The following is a 21,571-nucleotide window of genomic DNA, read 5'->3' as shown; positions in this document are numbered from 1 at the left end:
ATACTTAGCTTCCCAGGTAGCTCAGTAGTAAGGAGCCAATGCAGGAGACGAAAGATGCAGGTTCAATCCCTGGGTCAGGAAGATGACCTGTAGGCAAGCATGGCAACCTACTCCAGTATTCTTGCCTGGAGGATTCCATGCATAGAGGAGCCTGGTGGGCTACAGTCCATGGGGTCTCCAAGAGCTGGGCACAACTTAGCAACTGGGCACTGGGAGTACTTACTTTTAATAGTCATGATTTGATTCTGATGAATCTTCTCAAATCTATGGTTTTTCCGGTAGTCATGTATGTGCCGGGCCAGCCGGAAGATTTCAGCGAGCAACACTACGCGTTCCTTTAGGCTAAGAAATAAAGAGACAGAACAGATGGGGTCGAGAGGATCGCTGCAGTCAACGATGATTCTTTATTTCTCAGGGTTACATATATACTAAACCAAGAAGAGAGGCATCCCAAAGAAAATTCTTCCCTATGCACATCATCTTTAAGATAACAATCACCAGAGCTCTCTCATGGCGCCAAAGGCATCCTACTTATCTTAAGGGCAGTCGTGCAAAGCCATCTATCTGCACCTTGTGTGCATTCAAGGCTCACTAATGGTCTGTTAGGAGTTAACTCGGATAGTAAATTCCAGAGGGGTGGCGGGACAGAGAGCTATGTCTGCGAACAGACCCTTGATAATCAATCAAGGCAGCTCCCAGAGTCAGCTCTTTCAAGCCGCTCCCCGCAGCTCCCCCTCTTTTATTTAGTAAAATGGCACGCCTGATTCTTTTGGCGTAAATAATTACTGTGTAGGACAGCCTTGATGTCCCACAGCTCTTTGACAAATTTCTTTATGATACAAGGAGTAATGCACACAAAAAGCGCTAATACCAGAAGCATGGCCACGACCCCTGAAAAAAGATGCCGAAGTGAGGTTATCGAAGGAAAATTGGAAAACAAACTGTTAACAAACTCTTCAGCATTTTCTGCCAAATCCATACTAGCCCGAGGAGCATTTTCTATATCAAGAATTTCCTGATGAAGTTGTAATAGATCTAAGGAAATGTTTTCATTATGCCAAATACCATCTAAATGTAATTTTATCTTATTCCAAGGGGTCTCAGTATTATTATAAATTTTTGGAGTTACACAAATCCAACGATAGTTAGCATGACATCTAATTTTTGTTCTTAGCTTTAACCCTTGCACTTCTTCTCCCAAAAATCTTACTGCATCATAAAGCGCATTTAGTCTATCCTCTAATTTTCTATCTATATCTTCTTGAATCCCTAAAGCTTTTGAAGTGTTTTTTGCCAAATCGTCTACAATGCTAGCAGTATGCACAGATTGAGCTAAAGATACAGAAGCAGTAACAGCAGAAGCAATCAAAGTTATAAGTGTTACTACTCCTAGAATTATTAATCCTATCCCCCTTCGTGGCCTAGCAAGGGCTGTACGCACCTTATTCCACAGCTCAAGCCCTGACTCTTCATACCAAGGTTCAGTAAGGTTCACAGGCATCATGACGAAGGGCGGTTGTTTAACTATCAGAGCCCCAGAATTATTTTCCATACCTCTTATACAATTAGTCAGGGTACAATTAAAACAATGAACATGATATAGGCTAGCATTTTTAGAAAGAGTCACAGAGCCAACAAGGATCATAAAGGGATAGGGTACGCAGGCCCGAGGATATCTCCAAGTCTCATTCCACCAATACGCTCTCCAGGATAGTACTCCTTTGGTCTTTCCTCCAGTCTGTAAAAGGGACCCATCTGTTCCGAAAGCAGCCAACAGCTTCCATATCTCAGTCTGATACACCGTGGTGCCACCAAGATTCCAAATTCTAGCTGCAAGTTGTCTGCCGCCTTCCTTTCCGGGGTTCCTGTTGGAGTCTGGCGACCAGTCCCAAAGGGAATGTGTGCTGTTAGGAATAGAATACACCGTAGCAGTCTCATTCCAGCAGAGTTTCCATGGCACCCCTATATGTTTCCCTTTATGCCCCAGGCCACAGAATGGGATATCCTGGGGTCCCGTTCCGTTGCGTCACTGTGCATGCCCTGTGAGCTTGGTCACACCAGGAATATCCACACTCCAGCCAGTGCTGTAATCAGAATATTCAACATCTGTAACCGTGAGACAACCTGAAACATTATGATTTCGGAAAAAGCACATTGGTAATTGTGAAGAGGATCCCGTATAAGAAATACTGGCATTCTGTGGAAAAATATGCTTATCAGAAAACCCCCCCAAAAGTATTGTGTCATTCACATACACAGGAACAGAACTCATTTCCCATCCAACAGGCTGTAAAAGAGGGGGATCAGGAACATACGCCCAGAAGATACTGGCTTCCATGGAACTTATCTGGTTTAAAAGAAGTAATAATGAAATTAATATACTAGTAGGAGAGGCAGGGGAAGGGTTGGAAGCATTCTCACAAGCCATCTGTAATAGTGCCTGTATCTGCTGAGCTGTCGGCAGCGGGACCGTCTCCTGGATTGTGAGCTGTCTCATTCGCTCCACCAGTGATCTCCTCTGCCGTGCGTACCAACCTTTCCCAGAGCCAGCGCAGCGCTTCAGCATTCTGCAGGAAAACACAAACATGACCTCTCCCCCATATTAGAACTGGATCCGGCCCATGCCATCTGCCTTCTAGGGGGTCTTTCCACCTGACTAATGGCCGTGCCTTTTTATTATCATAGTGCCAAAAACGTTGAGCTGCTGATTTTCCATTTTTATCGAGGCTCAGAAAATTTAAAACAAACAAAGCATGACTAAGAAGATTGTTAGGCGTAATAGCATACAAACTCCCCCTTTTTAATTTTTTCAGTTGGTGCTGAAGGGTTTGATGTGCCCGCTCAACAATTCCTTGGCCCTGTGGATTATATGGGATTCCAGTCTTGTGTACGATGTGCAGCTGGGCACAAAAGGTTTGAAAATTGCGGCCAACATATCCAGGGCCATTGTCTGTTTTGATGCATTTAGGTAGGCCCATAGCAGAAAAACTCCGTAAGCAATGCTGCTGCAACAAACTTCTGGCACAAGGTGGGGCTATTGGCCATACCCTGTGGCAAAACTTTCCAATGATACCTGCGCATTGGTTGGGAAAAATTAACAGATGGAACACTAAAAGCAAATCGAGGGCAATCTTGAGGTGCTAGAGGAATAGTATAAAAGCAGTCTTTTAAATCTAGAATTATTATGTGGGCATCCCTTGGAATAGCCATGGGAGAAGGCAATCCTGGTTGTAATGCTCCCATGACTTCCATAGTTTCATTAACCTTTCACAGATCTTGTAAAAGCCTCCATTTCCCAGATTTTTTCTTAATAACAAAAATGGGTGAATTCCAAGGTGAATTAGACTGTTCAATATGTCCCAATTCTAACTGTTCCTGCACCAGTTGTTGGGCAGCGTCAATTTTCTCTTTGGAAAGGGGCCACTGATCAACCCACACAGGCTCCTCAGACTTCCAAGTAATAGGATCTGCGTGAATTACAGGAGGATCAGAGGTCCCTTCTAAAAATACCCAAGTCCACTTCTTTTTGGTAACCTTTTTGTCTGAACAGGCACAACAGTTCCCTGATTATTTCTTCCAAGTCCCGAGGTGGGAAGAAGCCCTTGATCTAAAAGCTGATTGCTAACCTGATCACTGGGGCTGTATAGGTATACTCCCATATGAGTCATAACATCTCGTCCCCACAAATTTACAGGGAGGTTTGGGAGGACATAAGGCCTAATGTCTCCTTCATGACCCTCATGGTCAGTCCAATGTAACAGCTCTGTACTTTGTTCAGGGTTATTAGTTTGACCAATGCCTTGCAATGTTGATATAGCTATCTGTTTAGGCCATTCTCGGGGCCAGTGTCTCTCGGCAATAACAGAAACATCAGCTCCTGTGTCCAGAATGCCTGTAAAGAACTTTCCATTTATTCTTAACGTGAACTCAGGACGATTATTAGTTATTGCCTGGACCCAGTAGGCATCAGAGGATCCGAAGGCACATTCCCCTCTCCTGGAAGCCAATGCTTTTCCTGTTTGCACCGCAGGGACCAATATCAATTGAGCTATATGCTGTCCGCTAGCTATGGTGGTAATACATTGTGGGGAATGGGCCATAATTTTGATTTCTCCTGTATAATCAGCATCAATTACTCCAGGAGCTATGAGCAGTCCTTTTATGGTGGAGCTACTATGTCCGAGCAAAAGTCCGACGATTCCATCAGGCAAAGGGCCGTATACCCCAGTGGGCAGAGCCTGCATTCCCATTTCGGGAGTCAGTACTGTGTAGGAGGAGGAACAGAGGTCCAAGCCTGCGCTCCCTGAGGTGGCTCTGAACAAGTCTGTAACTCACCTTCTACCATCTGATTTCCCTGCATTGCCCCATAACATTGTTTCGGGGCCAGGGGCTGGCCCCTCACCCAGTTTCCCGACTGCGAGGGAAGTGGGTTGCCCTGGACATCAATTTTAGATTTACAATCTTTTGCCCAATGTCTTCCTTTTTTACACCTAGGGCATAAATTAGAAGTTTTTATATTCCCTGAATTGGCTCGTTGGGGGCAAAAGGCGGCACAATGTCCAGGCTGGCCACAAACAAAACAGCCAGCATTTCCTCTACTAGGTAATCCTCGTTTATTTTTCATTTGCTGTTGATATAATACTTCTTTTATACTTTTACCTTGTAAAGCTGTAGCCAGGGTAATACCCTGCATATAGGAAGGTCCGATATCAGCACATATACGAATGTAATCTGATAGACCCCCCTTTTTTCTGTACGGTCTAAGCGCAGCCTGACAGGCAGAATTTGCATTTTCATAGGCTAATTGTTTAGTAAGCACTATTCCAGCCTGCTCATCAGCTATAATCTTACTTACTGCTTCAAGAAGACGAGCCACAAAATCTTGATATGGTTCATCAGGCCCCTGACGAATTTTTGAAAGATCCACAGTCTTATTACTAGAGCAAGGGAGCTTTTTCCAAGCCTGCCGGGCAGCATTAGAAATTTGAGCATATGCTCCAGGCAAATAGTTCAATTGAGCATTGGTATTCTGGTAGGCCCCTTCCCCTACCAACATTTCATATGTAGTATTGATCCCTTGTCGCTGGTTTAGTTCAGCTATATGGCCACATTGTTCTGTAAATTCTGATTTCCATAATAAATAGTCCCCTCCTGATAAGCAAGCTCTTGCAATTTGTTTCCAATCACTAGGTGGCAAATTTTGACCTCCTAGACTCTCTATCATGGTCTGGGTAAAAGGAGCCGTAGGTCCATATTGAGCACAGGCAATTTTTAATTCCTTTAGTTGTTTGAAAGGTAAAGCTTCATAATACCTTTGGTTTTCATGCTCGAATACCGGGAAAGCAGCGGAGAATCCCTGAACAGTTTCTCCAGCTCTTTGGGCCTGTTGCATAGCCTTTTGCAAGGGGGACAAACTGTGTGATTCACGAGTTATATTCAACAAATTTTCAGGTTTGGAAATAGGTGGAGGATCTAATCCAGCAATAGTTGAGGGTGCATAAGCAGGAGGCGCAGTAGAGATTGCACCAGTGCCTTCATCCCTACCTTCCCTTTTTATTTCTTCTTTTATTGTTATTAATAATTTCTGCATGAGTGCCTCCAGACCCTTTGTCAGAGGGGCAGCTACTGCCTGCACATTCGAATTGTCAGTTACAAGTAATTCCCAATGATCATCCTTATGATAAGCAGCTGCCTGTTCCTCTAAACTTTCCTCATCCTCTGGAGTCAGCGTTCCCTCATTTTCCTTCAAAGATTTTGCAGATTCTAATTCAAAGGTTGTGGGTCCTTTCCCTTTAGGAGTAGCATAAACTTTAGGAGTAGCATAAATTGGTTCTTCGGGTGGGAGCATGTGTTTTAATTTACTCCCTTCCTCATGTTCAAAATCAAGGCAGTCTCTTATTAAAGACCATAATGAAAATGTTTCCACAGGAACCTTATTAGGTCCGTGGAGAGTATGATATGTTTGAATCTGTTTCCCTATCTTTTTCCATATCTCTAAACTCATAGTCCCTTCCTGTGGGAACCAGGGACATACTTCCTCAACAAAACTAAGGAAAGTCTGCAATTTTGTTTTAGTAACCTGCATTCCCCGATCCTTCAACATTATCTGTAACATATGCACAAACAACTGACGGCTATTATCTTGTCCCATGGTTTATACTCTCGACAATAGTCCTTCCTGCCCCTCAATATACAAGTACATACACTCTTACTTACCTTAATAGTTTCAACGGGCAGCGGCCGCAAGGAACTTTCGTTGAGCCCCATGTTGGGCGCCACTTGCCGGGCCAGCCGGAAGATTTCAGCGAGCAACACTACGCGTTCCTTTAGGCTAAGAAATAAAGAGACAGAACAGATGGGGTCGAGAGGATCGCTGCAGTCAACGATGATTCTTTATTTCTCAGGGTTACATATATACTAAACCAAGAAGAGAGGCATCCCAAAGAAAATTCTTCCCTATGTACATCATCTTTAAGATAACAATCACCAGAGCTCTCTCATGGTGCCAAAGCCATCCTACTTATCTTAAGGGCAGTGGTGCAAAGCCATCTATCTGCACCTTGTGTGCATTCAAGGCTCACTAATGGTCTGTTAGGAGTTAACTCGGATAGTAAATTCCAGAGGGGTGGCGGGACAGAGAGCTATGTCTCTGAACAGACCCTTGATAATCAATCAAGGCAGCTCCCAGAGTCAGCTCTTTCAAGCCGCTCCCCGCATGTATGGATGTGAGAGTAGGACTATAAAGAAAGCTGAGCACTGAAGAATTGATACTTTTGAACTGTGGTGTTGGAGAAGATTCTTGAAAGTCCCTTGGACTGCAAAGAGATCCAACCAGTCCATCCTAAAGGAAATCAGTCCTGGATATTCATTGGAAGGACTGATGCTGAAGCTGAAACTCTAATGCTTTGGCCACCTGATGCGAAAAACTGACTCATTAGAAAAGGCCCTGATGCTGGGAAAGATTGAAGGCAGGAGGAGAAGGGGAAGACAGAGGATGAGATGGTTGGATGGCATCACCGACTCAATGAACACAAGTTTGAGTAAACTCCGGGAGTTGGCAATGGACAGGGAGGCCTGGCGTGCTTCAGTCCATGGGATCACAGAGTCAGACACGACCGGGTGACTGAACTGAACTGAGGAATCTTCAGCATCTTTGAGAAACTCTATAGTCTAATAAGATTCATCCTCTATAGGAGGCAGTTGGAGTCAGATAGCAGGGTTTTCCTCCTTTACATATAGAACGTACCTACTGAATCCTGCAAAGACCCCCACTGGGATGTCTCTCCATCATCCTATTGCTTGACTGTCTTATAGTGTAAGCCCAGGATCACTCTGCTTAGAAGCTCTGTCCATTAAAACTTTGGTAGACTCATTAGTAGCGGATGAGAGTCGTATTTCCTATCTTAAGAGGATTTATCTTGTCAAACATGTTTGTGTTCACTTGAACAAGCCCAGTGACCCATGTAACCAAGTTACATAGAGGACAGAACTTGCTCTGGGTCGATCCAGGGAACTTTGCTTCCCATCTTCCAGTGAGGTAGAACAGAAGACAGGCTTAAGGGATCAGGAAGTAAGACCATCGTGGCTTAGCAGAAGGCCACATTATTTTCTATTTTTAGAGTGGTTGTGATAAGTTCACATTGATTTGGGCAGCATTTTCTGGTGAGATTAGCTTTGTTTTCTGCTCCATTTGCAGGATAGCTATGTCTCTTTTAATAGTTAATGTAATTATCATGCAAACCAGAAACTGATCAGAGGGTTCTTATAAAGTGTATAAATTATCCATACTATCAATTAATAAAAATTAATAAATTCTCTTACAGAATGTGTTTCATTTTTTTAAGAAGAGTTTTTAAAAAATGTATTTATTTGGCTGCGCTGAATCTTAGTTGTGGCATGTGGGATCTTCAGTTGGTGCATGCCAACTCTTAGTTGTGGAATGTGGGATCTAGTTCCCTGACAGGGATTAAATCCAGGCCCCCTGCTTTGGGAGCTTGGGGTCTTAACCACTGGACCACCAGGGAAGTCCCCAGTAATGTATTTTTAAAAATTTGTTTTACAGAAGTGTGCACTTTTCAGAAAGCTGTCACTTCTGTTGTGTTAAAAAATATGTACACATCTATACCATCTTTCCTAATCAGTTTACTGTCTTTTGTCATATTTCTGTCATCTTTCTACCTCAAATTTTATCTTTTTGATTAAAAGAGCTAAGTTTTCTATTTCTTTAATGTTCCTGAGACGTTTATCCTGTGACTTCTGCCCTCACTGGGTGTTCAGGAAAATGCTGTGTCCCACCCAGAGCTCTGTCATATTTTCCCCTCTTCCAGTAACAGAGTGTGGGCCTGGATAAGTAATTTGGCCACCCTGTACACCCTAGAAAATTCCTTGAAAAGTGGGAAAAAAACAGCATCTGATCCCAAACATCTCTGCTATTTGAAGGACCCCTCTGGAGTCTAGAGCTGCATCTGTCATCTTCTTGTAGCTTTTGTTCTTTTAAACGTTGAGATACGTTCTAATAACCTGCATTTCCTTTCTGGTAGTTTCTTTACTTTCACTATCTTTACTACACTCTTGAGCATGGCACTGAGGACCCAGGAGCCCTCCCAGGCTGGCCCCATGCTCAGATGAAGGCTTTGCCCTTCATTTGAGCATGTCCTTCATCTTTGTCCCTCACGCCTTCCCAGCCACTTGGAACCATGGACACTCTCTGGTCCTGCTCCTCTCTCACTGGTGTGGGTCTTTACACAGGCTTCCTCATCTGCCCACTTTGCTTTTCTCTGTTATATTCCTTTTCAAGGCTAAGCTCAGGGACTTCCCTGGTGGTCTAGTGGTTAAGAACCTGCTTTTCAATGGAGGGGATGTGGGTTCGATCCCTGGTCGGGAAACAAAGATCCCACGTGCCCTGGGCCAGCTAAGCCCATGCACTGCAACCAAGACTGGATGCAGCCAGATAGATAAATATTAAGGCTGAGCTCAGATGTTACCTTCTCTCTCAGACTGTCCCTTGTATTCCCACCCTTAGATAATTTAGCTATCCTATCTTTTGTTTTAGAGGTCTTCACACAGTTCTATGGTGTTTAATGCTGTGTGTATCTGTTAATACCACCTTCTCTGCTCCGACCCTCTTGAAGGCAGAGACAGTATATCCCGTGAATGAATGAATGAGTGAACAAATGAATGTGCGTGCTCAGTTGTTCAGTCATGTCCAGCTCTTTGCAACCCTGTGAACTGTAGCCCACCAGGCTCCTCTGTCCCTGGGATTTTTCAGGCAAGAATACTGGAGTGGGTTGCCATGTTCTCCTCTAGGGGATCTCCCCAACCCAGGGATCAAACCTACATCTCCTGTATCTCCTAGCATTGGCAGGTGAATTCTTTAACACCGAGCTGCCAGGAAAGCCCCTGAGAAAATAAATGAATAGATACTTTTCCTGTCTGCCTACATATTAATTGCCTAGTCTGTCTTGGAAAGTGAAGTCGCTCAGTCGTGTCCGACTCTTTGCGACCCCATGGACTGACTATAGCCTACCAGGCTCCTCCATCCATGGGATTTTCCAGGCAAGAATACTGGAGTGGGTTGCCATTTCCTTCTCCAGGAGATCTTCCCGACCCAAGGATTGAACCTGGGTCTCTTGCATTGTAGGCAGACGCTTTACCGTCTGAGCCACGAGGGAAGTAGTCTGTCTTAGCAACCAGTAACAAGCACAAAGCTAAATTATTTCTCAAGAAGTGATAGTCATCCTTGATATTAGTTTTACAGTGAAAGTGGTTTCTTTTCCTCTATCCAAATCCCTCAGCTTCTGGACTCCTGTTGTTTTACTCTTGTCTTAGCATATCCCATTTTGAGAGGATTTTTTCCTTGTAGTATTAACTACTTTTAATCCTTTGCAGGTTTGAGTAAATGAGAGGTATAATGTAATCTCTTCTGAGCATCATATGAGCTAAATAAAATCTTTCTTCCATCCAAGGCTGCATCATTTTTTCCACTTCCCTTTCCCACTTACTGTATCCTGTATAAAACTGATGTCAGCTGCTTGTGTGTCCATCAAGTTGCCTAATGTTTTGAGTCAGTATCCTTTATTAATTTATTTTGCTCCTGCATCCATGATTGGCTAGAATTCTTTGACAATTTCTTTTTGGCTAATAGATTTACAAAATCAAAACTTTCTAAAGCACTTCACTTTTGCTGGTGTCATTATATATGTTGCAGTAGCAGAGAATATAATTGTGTTTCGTGCAACACTGTGGAAGAGTTAAGTGGGAAGAATGAAAAGAGACTCAACAAAAAGAAATAACTGTAAGCTTGTCAGAGAATCAAAATGAATTTCCTAAAATTGCTCATATGGTGACAAGTATATGCAACTTCTGCATTAAATCATCAGGTATAAAATCTTATTCTGAAGAAAGCTCATCAGAATGATGGTTCTTTGATGTATGGAATGGATTGTTTACCTGATGAAGCAACACAACAGATATGTCAGGAATAACCAGCTTTACAGCTGACAGCAAACTCCCTCGGGCAAGGACTTTATATGTCTGGCACAATTATACTTATTGTGTATCAGTGCTGTATAAATATTTAATAACAGCTCCTTCCACACCTACTCCAGGCAGGTTGAGCCTTCCTGACTTGTCATGTCCATAATCAAATATGTATTTCCACATTAATCATTCGAGGTGTGGTGCTGCTGTTAGTCTGGTTTCTTTTGGATGATCTATCTTCTCTAGGCTTGGGGTGTGCTCTGGGTGACTGGAATATAGATAAATAGCTGTGAAAAAGAAAATCTCTTCATTTTTAGAGTTGAATGAGTTGCATCGAGCGCGCTATACTTTTTCCTAAAGGCAAGTCACCTTTGTTGGTGGTTACACCAATACCTGGACTTCTTCATCCAGACTCTTTAATCCACAACTAGCCTCTGGGCAGCTTACTTGACCTCTCCTGAGGTCAGTTTGCTCATCTGAAAAAGATCTAATCACAAAGGTTGTTTCTGGCACCAGAGTTTTATGTACTGCCTATTTCCAGATGTAATATTGGTGCTTCTTTACTCAGAAGGAGTAAATGTGCTCATTCTTAAGTCTGTCTTTCTAGTAAATGTGGGCAATGTGCTACTACTTAAACATTTCATCTATTGTCTGATATTATTTGTTCTTTAAGAGAAATTTATGCAATTTTTTTTTTCTTTTTTAAACTGTTTATGGGGTTCTCGTGGCAAGAATACTCCTTGCTATTCCCTCCTCCAGTGGACCACATTTTGTCAGAACTCTTCATTATTTAGAAGAAGATAATCATTGTGGGAACAGATTGGAATTCCAAAGCACATACACAGAGAAAAGCATAGCTGTTGACTTACGTGAATTTTAAAGGAATAGCACATTTAAATTGATCAGAAAGAACAGAATCTACTGGCTCTGGGAGATAAGTTTACTAATCCTACGAACTCTGCCCCTTGGTTTCTTTATCAGTGAAAAGAGATAAAGACTTAAAGGGCCATTGCATTTACAGGAGTTTCAGTTGGAATGTATACGTGCATGCTCAGTCACTCAGTCTAACTTTCTTGTGAAAAGATGCTTCAAAGGTTGGTGTTTCCAGTTTTCTGTCCCCACCCTCTCATCACTTTTACCGCAGTTCCTTTATGTCTGGCTCCATTTGGAGCCACCGTCTTTGCTCATATACAGCCGCTCTGATATTTGTTACTGGTGGTGCCTCAACACTGATCAAACCACTGTGCTTTAGTTAGTCTCTCAGTCGTGTCTGACCCTTTGTGACCCCATGGACTGTAGCCCGCCAGGTTCCTCTGTCCATGGGGATTCTCCAGGCAAGGATACTGGAGTGGGTTGTCATGCCCTCCTCCAGGGGATCTTCCCAGCCCAGGGATCGAACCCAGGTCTCCCTCATTGCAAGCGGATTCTTTACTCTCTGAGCTACCAGAGAAGTCCAGACCACAGAAGGATTTAATCTGTTTTTTGTTTGCACCAACAATTTCCTCCAAAGGCCCAAGTTTATTTGCCAAAAGTGAAGTAGTTAAGGCCTCATAAAAAAGCTGTGTAAATCCTTTTGGTTTTATTCACCTTGTCTTCCTCTCCTATCTGGGAACTCCCAGTCTATAGAAGTTTTGTTTGTGTACACTGAGGTTTCCAAGGGTGACTTGGGCAAACTGGAAAAGTTCTTTGGTCCAGGCCAACATTGGGATCATTCCTACTCACTTTCACTCCGTGAACCCCAGGTAAGTTTTTCTGCCTGGGGAGCACAGAGAGTTTTGTCTGGGTCCACTGGTCTTCACAGTTGGGTGATCTTCATCACCGAACAGTAACTATTGTGCTCCCCATTACAGTGATTCACCCTTGTGTTACTCTCATGTTTAAATTATTAATATAATGGATTTATTAATATATCAATACACGAATACACTGAGAATCATATAAGCCAGTAACACTGTTGTGACATGTCTTTTTTATTCCTCTTAAACACCTTTAAAAATGTATACTTCTTCCAAGTCCCCAATTACTGATTTTGACCTCTCCATCATTGACTAGGATCAACTTGCTTAATCCGATCTTCGTTTCTGTATTAGTAAATCTTGTAATCTGTATTGTTATGATCATTTTTCCACGTTGATTCCCCCACCAGTGGCTGCAGTTCATAGAAGAATCATGTACCAGATCGTTCATTCAAGTCATTCATACTGCAAAGACTTTGAGAACTTACTGCATGCCAGGCAGTGGTCTAGAACTTGCCCATAAGTATTCAAGTGTCCTATGACATATACCCCATTTTATCATGCTTCTGTTTATTGTACTTCACAGATACTGCTGTTTTTAAAAGGCTTGTAGCAACCCTGCATTATCAGACAATACTTAGCATTTTTAGCAGTAAAGTATTTAAAGTATTCTTTTTAAAGAATTAAGGAGATGGGTTTTTTTTTTTTTTTGGCTGCACTGGGTCTTCATTGGTGTATGCTTCTTTCTCTAGTTGCAGTGAGTGGGGGCTAGTCTCTAGTTGCAGTGCTTGGGTTTCTCACTTTGGTGGCTTCTTGTTGCAGAGCAGTCTCTAGAGTGCACGGGCTCAGTAGTTGCAACATGCGGGCTTCAGTAGTTGCAGCAGGCGGGTTCAGTAGTTTCAGCAGGCGGCCTCGGTAGTTGCGGCATGTGGGCTCGGTAGTTGTGGCTCTCAGGCTCTGGAGCATGGACTCAGTAGTTGTGGTACACAGGCTTAGTTGCCTCTCGGCACATGGAATCTTCCTGGACCAGGGATCAAACCTGTGTCTCCTGCATTGGCAGGCTGACTGTTAACCACTGGCCAGCCGGGAAATCCAACAATGAAGTATTTTTTAATGAAGGTAATGTGTGTAGACATAATGCTATTGCACATAACAGATGACAGTATGGTGTAAATATAGCTTTTATATGCTTTGAGAAACCAGAAAATCCATGGGACTTGCCTTATTGCAATATTTGCTTTACTGTGGTGGTCTGGAACTGAACTCATATCTAAGGTATGCATACCTCAGCTGAGACTTCAGTGACCCATGTTAGTGACATCAAAGATCACTGATCACAGATCATCATAACAAATATAATAATAAGAAAAAGTTTTAAATGCTACAAGAATTACCAAAATGTGACACAGAGACACTGAATAAGCAAATACTGTTGGGAAAATGGTGCTAATAGACTCGCTCAGCAGAGGTGCCACAAACCTTCAGCCTGTAAAGTATGACTGTCTACAAAGTACAATAAAATCAAGTGCAAAAACCAAGATATGCCTGCATTTTTCCTTTCTACTCTGACAATATTTGCTTCATATTTGGGGGAGCTCTGATATCTGTTGCATACATAATTGTTTTACCTTCTTGGTAAAATGAACTTTTTATCATAAAGTTCTTTGTCTCCTCTAACAATTTTTGACTTAAGCTTTATTTTTTCTGCTGTTAGTATACCATTCCCACTCTCTTTTGATTACTAAGATGAATTATGTTTTCCCATACTTTTACTTTCAAAGTATTTGTATCTGTTAATCCTTAGAAGTAAGTCTCTTGTAGAAAGCATGTACTTGGATTCTGTTTTTGGTTTTTATATTCTTTAATCCACTGAGCCAGTCTACATCTTTTGATTGGAGAATTTAATCCATTTATAGTTAAAGTAATTACTTAAAGACTCCCCTGGTGGTCAAGTGGTTAAGACTTTGCCTTCCAATGCAGGGGGTGTGAGTTCAATCCCTGGGGAGCTAAAATCCCACATGACTCACTGCCAAAAAATCAAAACATGAAACAGTATTGTAAAAAATTCAATAAAGACTTTAAAAATGGCCCACATCTTAGAAATAGTAATTACTATAGAAGGACTCTCTATTGCCATTCTTTGTTTTCTGTTTTATTGCTTTTTGTCCCTCATTTGCTTCCTTACTGCCTTCCCTGTGTTTAGTTGATTTTCTTTTTGTAGTGACATGTTTTGGTTTCTTTCTTGTTTCCTTTTACTTATGTTCTATAGATGTTTTCTTTGTGGTTACCATGGGGTTGCAGAATACCCTAACGTTATAACAATATATTTTATACTGATAGCTTCAACTGCACAGAGAAAGTCTATTCATTTAAGTCTCTGCCCCACCTGTATTTACATTATGGATGTCACAAATTACATCTTGGTACACTGTGTACCTGTCACCATAGATTTATAACTGTTGTTTATGCTTTTGTCTTTTAAAGCCTATTTAAAAATGAGTGGTGGAGTTATGGACCAAACTTGTAAGAATTCAGGTTTTTGTATTTGTCCATATGTTGACTTTAACCAGAGGACTTCTGCAGTCATACGGTTTCAAGTTCCTATCCAGCATCCTTTCATCCGGACTTTAAGAACTCCCTTTAGCATTTCTTGTAGGGTGGGTCTAGTGTTAATTCCCTCAGCTTTCCTTCACCTGAGAATGTCTCAGTTTCTCTCTCTCATTTCTAAAGAACAGTTTTGCCTTATATAGTATTTTCAGATGGTGACTTTTTTTCCTTTTAGTACTTTAAATATATCATCCCCTTGCTTTCTAGCCTGTACGATTTCTGCAAAGAAATCCACTGATGTTATTCTTGAAATTTCCTCGTATATGATGAACCACTTTCCTCTTGCTGCTTTCAAGATTCTCTCCTTGTCTTCTGTTTTGGTTCTATTTTTGATTATTATTTGATTATTGGTTTATAATAATCCTTTTTGGTTTATCCTACTTAGAGTTTATTAAGATTCTTGTATGTATATATCCATGTCCTTCTTCAAATCTGGGACATTTTCACCATTTTTTCTTCAAATAAATTCTCTGCCCCTTTCTCTCTCTCTTCTTCTGGCACTCCCATAATGCATATATTAATCTGCTTAATGGTATCTCATAAATCCTGTAGGTTCTCTTCACTTTTCTTCCTTCGTTTTCTTTTTGTTCCTCAGATTTAATAATTTCGAATGACCCATCTTCAAATTTTCTGATTCCATTTTTCTGCTTGCTTGAATTTGTTGTTGGACCTCTCTAGTGAATTTTTTAATTCAGTTATTTTTTTTTCCAGCTTGGTAGTTTCTGTTTGCTTCTCTTTTTAAAAAAACATTTTTACTGGAGTATAGTTGCTTTACAATGTTGTGTTACTTTCTGCTGTACGGCAAAGGAGATCAACTATACACATCCATCTATCCCCTCTTTTTTGTATTCCCTTCCCGTTTAGGTAATCACAGAACACTGCGTAGTTTCCTGTGCTATACAGTCAGTTCTCGTTAGTTATTTGTTTTGTACATAGTAGTGTATATATATTGGGATTCCCTGGTGGCTCAGATGGTAAAGAATCTGTCTGTAACGCAGGAGACCTGGGTTCAGTCCCTGGTCAGGGAGATCCCCAGGAGAAGGGAATAGCAGCTCATTCCAATATTCTTGCCTAGAGAATTCTATGGACAGAGGAGCCTGGTGGGCTACAGTCTTGGGCTTCCCTGGTGGCTCAGCTGGTAAAGAATCCACCTGCAATGTGGGAGACCTGGGTTAGATCCCTGGGTGGGGAAGATCTCCTGGAGAAGGGACAGGCTTACCACTGCAGTATTCTGGCCTGGAGAATTCCATGGACTATATAATCCATGGGGTTGCAAAAAGTCAGACACGACTGAGTAACTTTCAGTGTATATATGTCAACCCCAATGGCTCTTTTATTAATAATTTTTATCTCTTTATTGATAGTCTCCTTTTGTTCATGCATTGTTTTCCTAAATTTATTTAGTTTTCTGTCTGTATTCTTCTTTATCTCATTGAGCACACTTAAATTGTTTTAAAGTCTTCATTAGGTAAGTCCAAGACCTGTGTTTCTTTAGGGTTGGTTTGTGTAGGTTAATTTTGTTCCTTTGAATGGCCCTTATTTACCATAAACAATGGCCCTTGTTTATGTCTTGTGATCTTTGTTGAAAATTGGGCATTTGAAAAGCCATTTTCTCACTCAGTCTTTGTGGACTGGCTCTGCACAGAGGAGAGTTTTCACTAATCAACCTGGAATGAAGTCTTAAGTTTCAGCTTTTTTCTGAGGATATGTCTTCCCTGCATCTGTACAGTTGCTTTTCTCCCCTCCAATTCTCCTGTATATGTGGCAGTTTTTAAATCTCTTAATTTCCCTAACAGTCTTATCCCTGCCCTCTCTCAGGACCTTAGGTGTTCTGTTGTATTCCTCTGCCTGTAATCTCTTGCCCTCTGGTTGCCACAGGCTGCTTCACCCACCACTGCTTTCTATAGCCTCCAACCTGATAGCCAAAATATGTCACCATTCCCATCAATGCTCTTAATCAGGTCAGAGGGAAACCAGTTCCCACGAAAAACCAGAATGTTGCAAACAAGTTCTACCATTTCATTGTGTCCTGAAGGAGGAACCAGAAATTGGGTGACATCATCCTGACCACATCATGCTGTATCAGGATGGGATGGGGTCAAGGTGAGCAAAAAGTCCCAAATGTCTTACTGATTTTTTTTCTTTATTAAATTTGTTACAGTACTGTTCTATTTTATGTTTTGACTTTTTGGCCTTGAAGCATGTGGGACTCAGCTCCTTGACCAGGGGTCACATCCACACACCCTGCCTTGGAGGGGGACGTCTTAACCACTGGACGTCCAGGCACGTCCCTGTCTTAGTGTTTTGACTGTAGTTTTTTTTTCTTGGTTAGGCATTCATTTGGTTGCTGTGGCTTCTTAATTCTCAAGTTCCCACAAAGCTGCTTTGGTGCATATGTTGTTGATCCTTTGATATTTCCATGGGAGAACAAGGGCCTGCCGCTTCCTAGCCCGTCATCTTGCTGATGTCACCCTTGTTAATAAGTAACTCATAGTCCAGGGAGGAAGAGAGACACACAATGAGAAGGACATAAATAGCTCTGTGTTTTTGAAAAAAAAAAATAACTTAAGGTTACACATCCTTGTATGGGGTTGGCTAAAAACTTTGTGCGTGTTTTTCTGTAAGATGCTATGGAAAAACCCAAATGAATTTTCTGGCCAACACAGTACAAGGAAAAATGAACTTCAGAGCCAGGGAAACCCCTGGAAACCTGTGTATTAGTCTAGGTGAGAAATGATAAGGGCCTGGACTAAGACAGAGGCATATGTGTAAGAAATATTGAGGAGATACAGTTCTAAAGCTCAGTAGCCTATTGGAAGCATGTGTCAGGGATGCGAGGACAGAGGAAAGATAGAATCAAGAAATAGACAAGTAGTAACTGTAGAAATAGACCCAGTAGCTCTGACTTTAAGCAAGTTTCTTAGCCAATCTATGCTTATTTCTTCATCTATTAAATAGGATGGCTGTGAAGACTGAAAGAGATAACACCTGTAAGTGCCTAGTATGTGCCTAGTAGGCACTTCATCAATTAGTTTATTTTTCCCCATCCCCCTACCTCTAACCAGCATCACTAGATTATGCAGCTTGGTAGATGGTGATGCTGCTAATTAAAATGTAGACTAGGAAAAGTGCAAGCCAATCTTTTAAATCTCTGGGTTTGTTGGAGTTTTTTTTTTTAACTCTCACTCTTCAGCAATAATACACACTAGACACATTCTATATAAGGAAATGTTTGCATTAATGTTTATCTTTGTCAAACAAGCTGTCCTACGTGTCCTAAAATTATTTTCTGATTCCCAGAATATTCCCCTAAAATTAGGCAGGAAGCAAGGTCACTTTGAGCACATGGTTGGTTCCAGGTTGTTCAGTAAATTTGGAGCAAAGTGATAAAAATAATTTCTGTCTCCTGGCTCTTGAGCCAATACCTTGTTATCAAGTCTGAGTCTTTTTAAAAATTCTGTGAGAATCTTCTCCAAATGGTTATAATTTGACAGATTTATAGCCATGTAAATAGATGTGTGCATTCATGATGACAGTTTAAATGTTATGTTTAGAGATTATGAAAGGAAAATAGGAAAAGGAACTTCAACTAGCCCTTTTCCCCTTCTCAGGGCACTGACCTTTTTATAAATTATATTTTCCATAGGCCAAAATTCAAATTGCTATCAATACTAGAGAATGTTTTCATGAAACTGCTATTTTGTATGGACTATGTCTAGTTTAACAACTCAATATGTGGTAAATTGTAAAAGTTGACAAAGAGCAATTTAAAAACTTGTTTTTGAGATAATCTGAAATAATCAGGGTATTGTGTTTAACCCTTGATAAATAACACTGTAGTTAAGATCTATGTATCAGATTTTAGAAGATGGTCATTATATATCTGGGTATTCCATGCTGATAAAAAAAAAATCCATTGGCTTGTAAAATACAAAATCTGAGAAGTTGGGATGATGCAGGCTTCCAGCTGAGGAATGGTGTAAGCAGTTACTGCAGCTATGTCCTTGGGTTTTTTCCTCTAAGTCATATTCCACTTTCTCACACCACCCAGAAATGGAATTTCCCAAAGTCCTGTGTTTTATTAATCATACATTTTGAAGCCTTTTCAAGAAAAACAAAAGCTATAAAAATATCAGGTGGCAACAACAACAAAAAAAGTAGCAGCATCTAATTCATTTCTGCTCATCCTGTAGCTGTGGTCCATTTCCTGCATCTCATTGCTTATCCAGTGAAATAGTCAAATATGTCATCAGATGTTACCTCCCATAGAGAAAGTAGCAAGCACATTTTTGGGGTACTGAAAATAATGAAACTGTGGTGGGACTCTTAGCATAACTCCATCATTATGCACTTAGAGATATTTTTCTTTGGCAGAGTCCTGATGACTGGAAAGACAGAACTGTTCAGTGAGTGACATCTCCATCTGTTTTCTCATGTGATCTCTCTTATTCAGAGGTTTGACTTCAGCAGATTCATAGGGTTACATTTCTCAGAGATGACACATGGACGTGCCCAGACACAGAGAGTAGTTTTGCCTCATAAAACCTTATCTCTTTTCTAAATTTTTTAATTGGTGGAAAATTGCTTTACGGTGTCATGTTGGTTTCTGCTGTTCAACAACAGGAATCAGTCATGTTTATGTGTGTGTGTGTGTGTGTGTGTATTCCTTCCCTCCCTCCCCTCTCTCCCCTCCCTCCATCCTACCCCTCTAGGTCATCACAGAACACCAGGCTGGGCTCCCTCTCTTATTGAGCAACTTCCTAATAACTATCTGTTTTACATATCATAGTGTACACATGTCAATGCTACTTTCTCAGTTTGTCCCACCCTTACCTTCCCCCACTGTGTCCACAAGTTTGTTGTCTACTAGGTTTGTCAGTACCATTTTTCTAGATTCCATATATATGTGTTAATACACCATACTGGTTTTTCTCTTTCTATTTCACTCTTAAAGACTCTAGGTTCATCCACTTCACTACAACTGACTCAAATTTGTTCCTTTTTATGGCTGAGTTAATATTCCATTATATAAATGTGCCACAACTGTTTTAACCATTAACTGCAATAAGGTATCAGCCCATACCATTTAGAATGACCATCATCAAAAAAACCTACAAACAATAAATGCCGGAAAGGATGTGGATAAAAAAGGATCCTCCTGCACTGTTGATGGGAATAGGCTGATACGGGCATTATGGAAAACAGTATGGAGACTCCTTTAAAAACTAGAAATAAATCTACCATGTGTTGTGTTTTCCACATCTTTGTGACCCTTTGGACTGTAGCCCAAAGGCTTCTATGTCCACGGAATTTTTCAGGCAACAGTACTAGAGTGGGTTGCCATTTTCCTTCTCCAGGGGATCTTCCTGACCCAGGGATTAAACACATGTCTCCCTGTGTCTCCTGCATTGCAGGCAGATTCTTTACCTACCCAGCAATCCCACTACTGGGCATATACCCTGAGAAAACCACAACTTGAAAAGATGAACATGTACCCCAATGTTCTTTGAAGCAATATTTATAATAGCCAGAAGATGGAAGCAACCTAGATGTCCATCAACAGATGAATGGAAGAAACAAGATTGCCAGGAGAAATATCAGCAACCTCAGATATGTGGATGATACCACTCTAATGGCAGAAAGCAAAGAGGAACTAAAGAGGCTCAATAAGGGTGAAGAAGGAGAGTACAAAAGCCAGCTTAAAACTCAGTATTGAAAAAACTAAGATCATGGCATCTGGGCCCATCACTTAATGGTAAATAAAAGGGGAAAAGGTGGAAACAGTAACAAATTTCCTCTTCTTGGGCTCTAAAATCACTGTGGATGGTGACTGCAGCCATGAAATTAGATGATTACTTCTTGGCAGGAAAGCTATGACAAACCTAGACAGTGTGTTAAAAAGCAAAGACATCACTTTGTTGACAAAGTTCTGTATAGTCAAGGTTATGGTCTTTCCAGTAGTCATGTTCAGATGTGAGAGCTGGACCATAAAGAAGGTAGAGCACCAAAGAATTGATGCTTTTGAACTGTGGTGCTGGAGAAGACCCTCCAAGAAGAAGACCCTTGGAGATCCAACCAGTCAATCTTAAAGTAAGTCAACCCTGAATACTTATTGGAAGGACTGATGCTGAAGCAGAAGCTCCAGTACTTTGGCCACGTGATGCTAACAGCCGACTCATTGGAAAAGACCCTGATGCTGGGGAAGATTGAGGGCAGAAGGAGAAGAGGGCGACAGGATGAGACGGTTGGATTGCATCACTGACTCAATGGACAGATGGTGAGGGAAGGGAAGCCTGGCATGCTGCAGTCCATGGGGTTGTGAAGAGTCAGACACAACTTGGTGACTGAACAATAGCAACAACTGGCCTTTTTCTTTAAATTAAAAAATAATCATGAAGAGCTTCAGAAACAAAAGAATAAAAAATGTGGTATCAAATACTGTGTACCCACCCTCAAAATAAAACAGATGCTAATAATGTCAGAAATTTAAATTTTCCAGATACTGCTAAGTCTCCATCTCTGTCCCTTCCCCATTTCTTCCTCCAAAGAGATAACCATCGTTTCCTGACATTGGTGGACTTCATTTCTATGAAATGTCTTAATAGTTCTAGTATCTGCTTAATGCTGTTGCTGTTTAGTCCCTAAGTCGTGTCCAACTCTTTGACATCCCATGGGCTATAGCCTGACAGGCTTCTCTGGACTATCTACTTATCCATCTCTACAAAAACATGTTTCTCCATGAGCCCCAG

At 41.3% G+C, this 21,571-nt stretch overlaps 2 protein-coding genes across 4 annotated transcripts in view; one reads left to right on the top strand and one right to left on the bottom strand.

Annotated features, from left to right (window-relative positions):
- FRY (FRY microtubule binding protein) overlaps positions 1 to 21,571 on the top strand; it is a 425,432-nt gene that overhangs the window by 114,163 nt on the left and 289,698 nt on the right. The window lies entirely within an intron of this gene.
- LOC133049191 (endogenous retrovirus group K member 7 Env polyprotein-like) overlaps positions 348 to 21,571 on the bottom strand; it is a 31,071-nt gene continuing 9,847 nt past the window's right edge. The window contains exons 2-3 of one of the 2 annotated variants that reach the window (XM_061133114.1): positions 6,217 to 6,331; positions 348 to 2,084 (exon numbers count right to left, since the gene is read on the bottom strand). In XM_061133114.1, the coding sequence (XP_060989097.1) occupies positions 740 to 1,645 (906 nt within the window). In that variant the 5' untranslated portion in view covers positions 1,646 to 2,084; positions 6,217 to 6,331 and the 3' untranslated portion in view covers positions 348 to 739. The remainder of the gene's footprint in view (positions 2,085 to 6,216; positions 6,332 to 21,571) is intronic. The other variant, XM_061133115.1, reaches the window with a different exon arrangement.

Source organism: Dama dama, chromosome 30 (assembly GCF_033118175.1).
Source record: "Dama dama isolate Ldn47 chromosome 30, ASM3311817v1, whole genome shotgun sequence".
NCBI lineage: Eukaryota > Metazoa > Chordata > Mammalia > Artiodactyla > Cervidae > Dama > Dama dama.
Note: the sequence above shows the minus strand (reverse complement) of the source record. Positions and strands in the feature narration are given on the sequence as shown.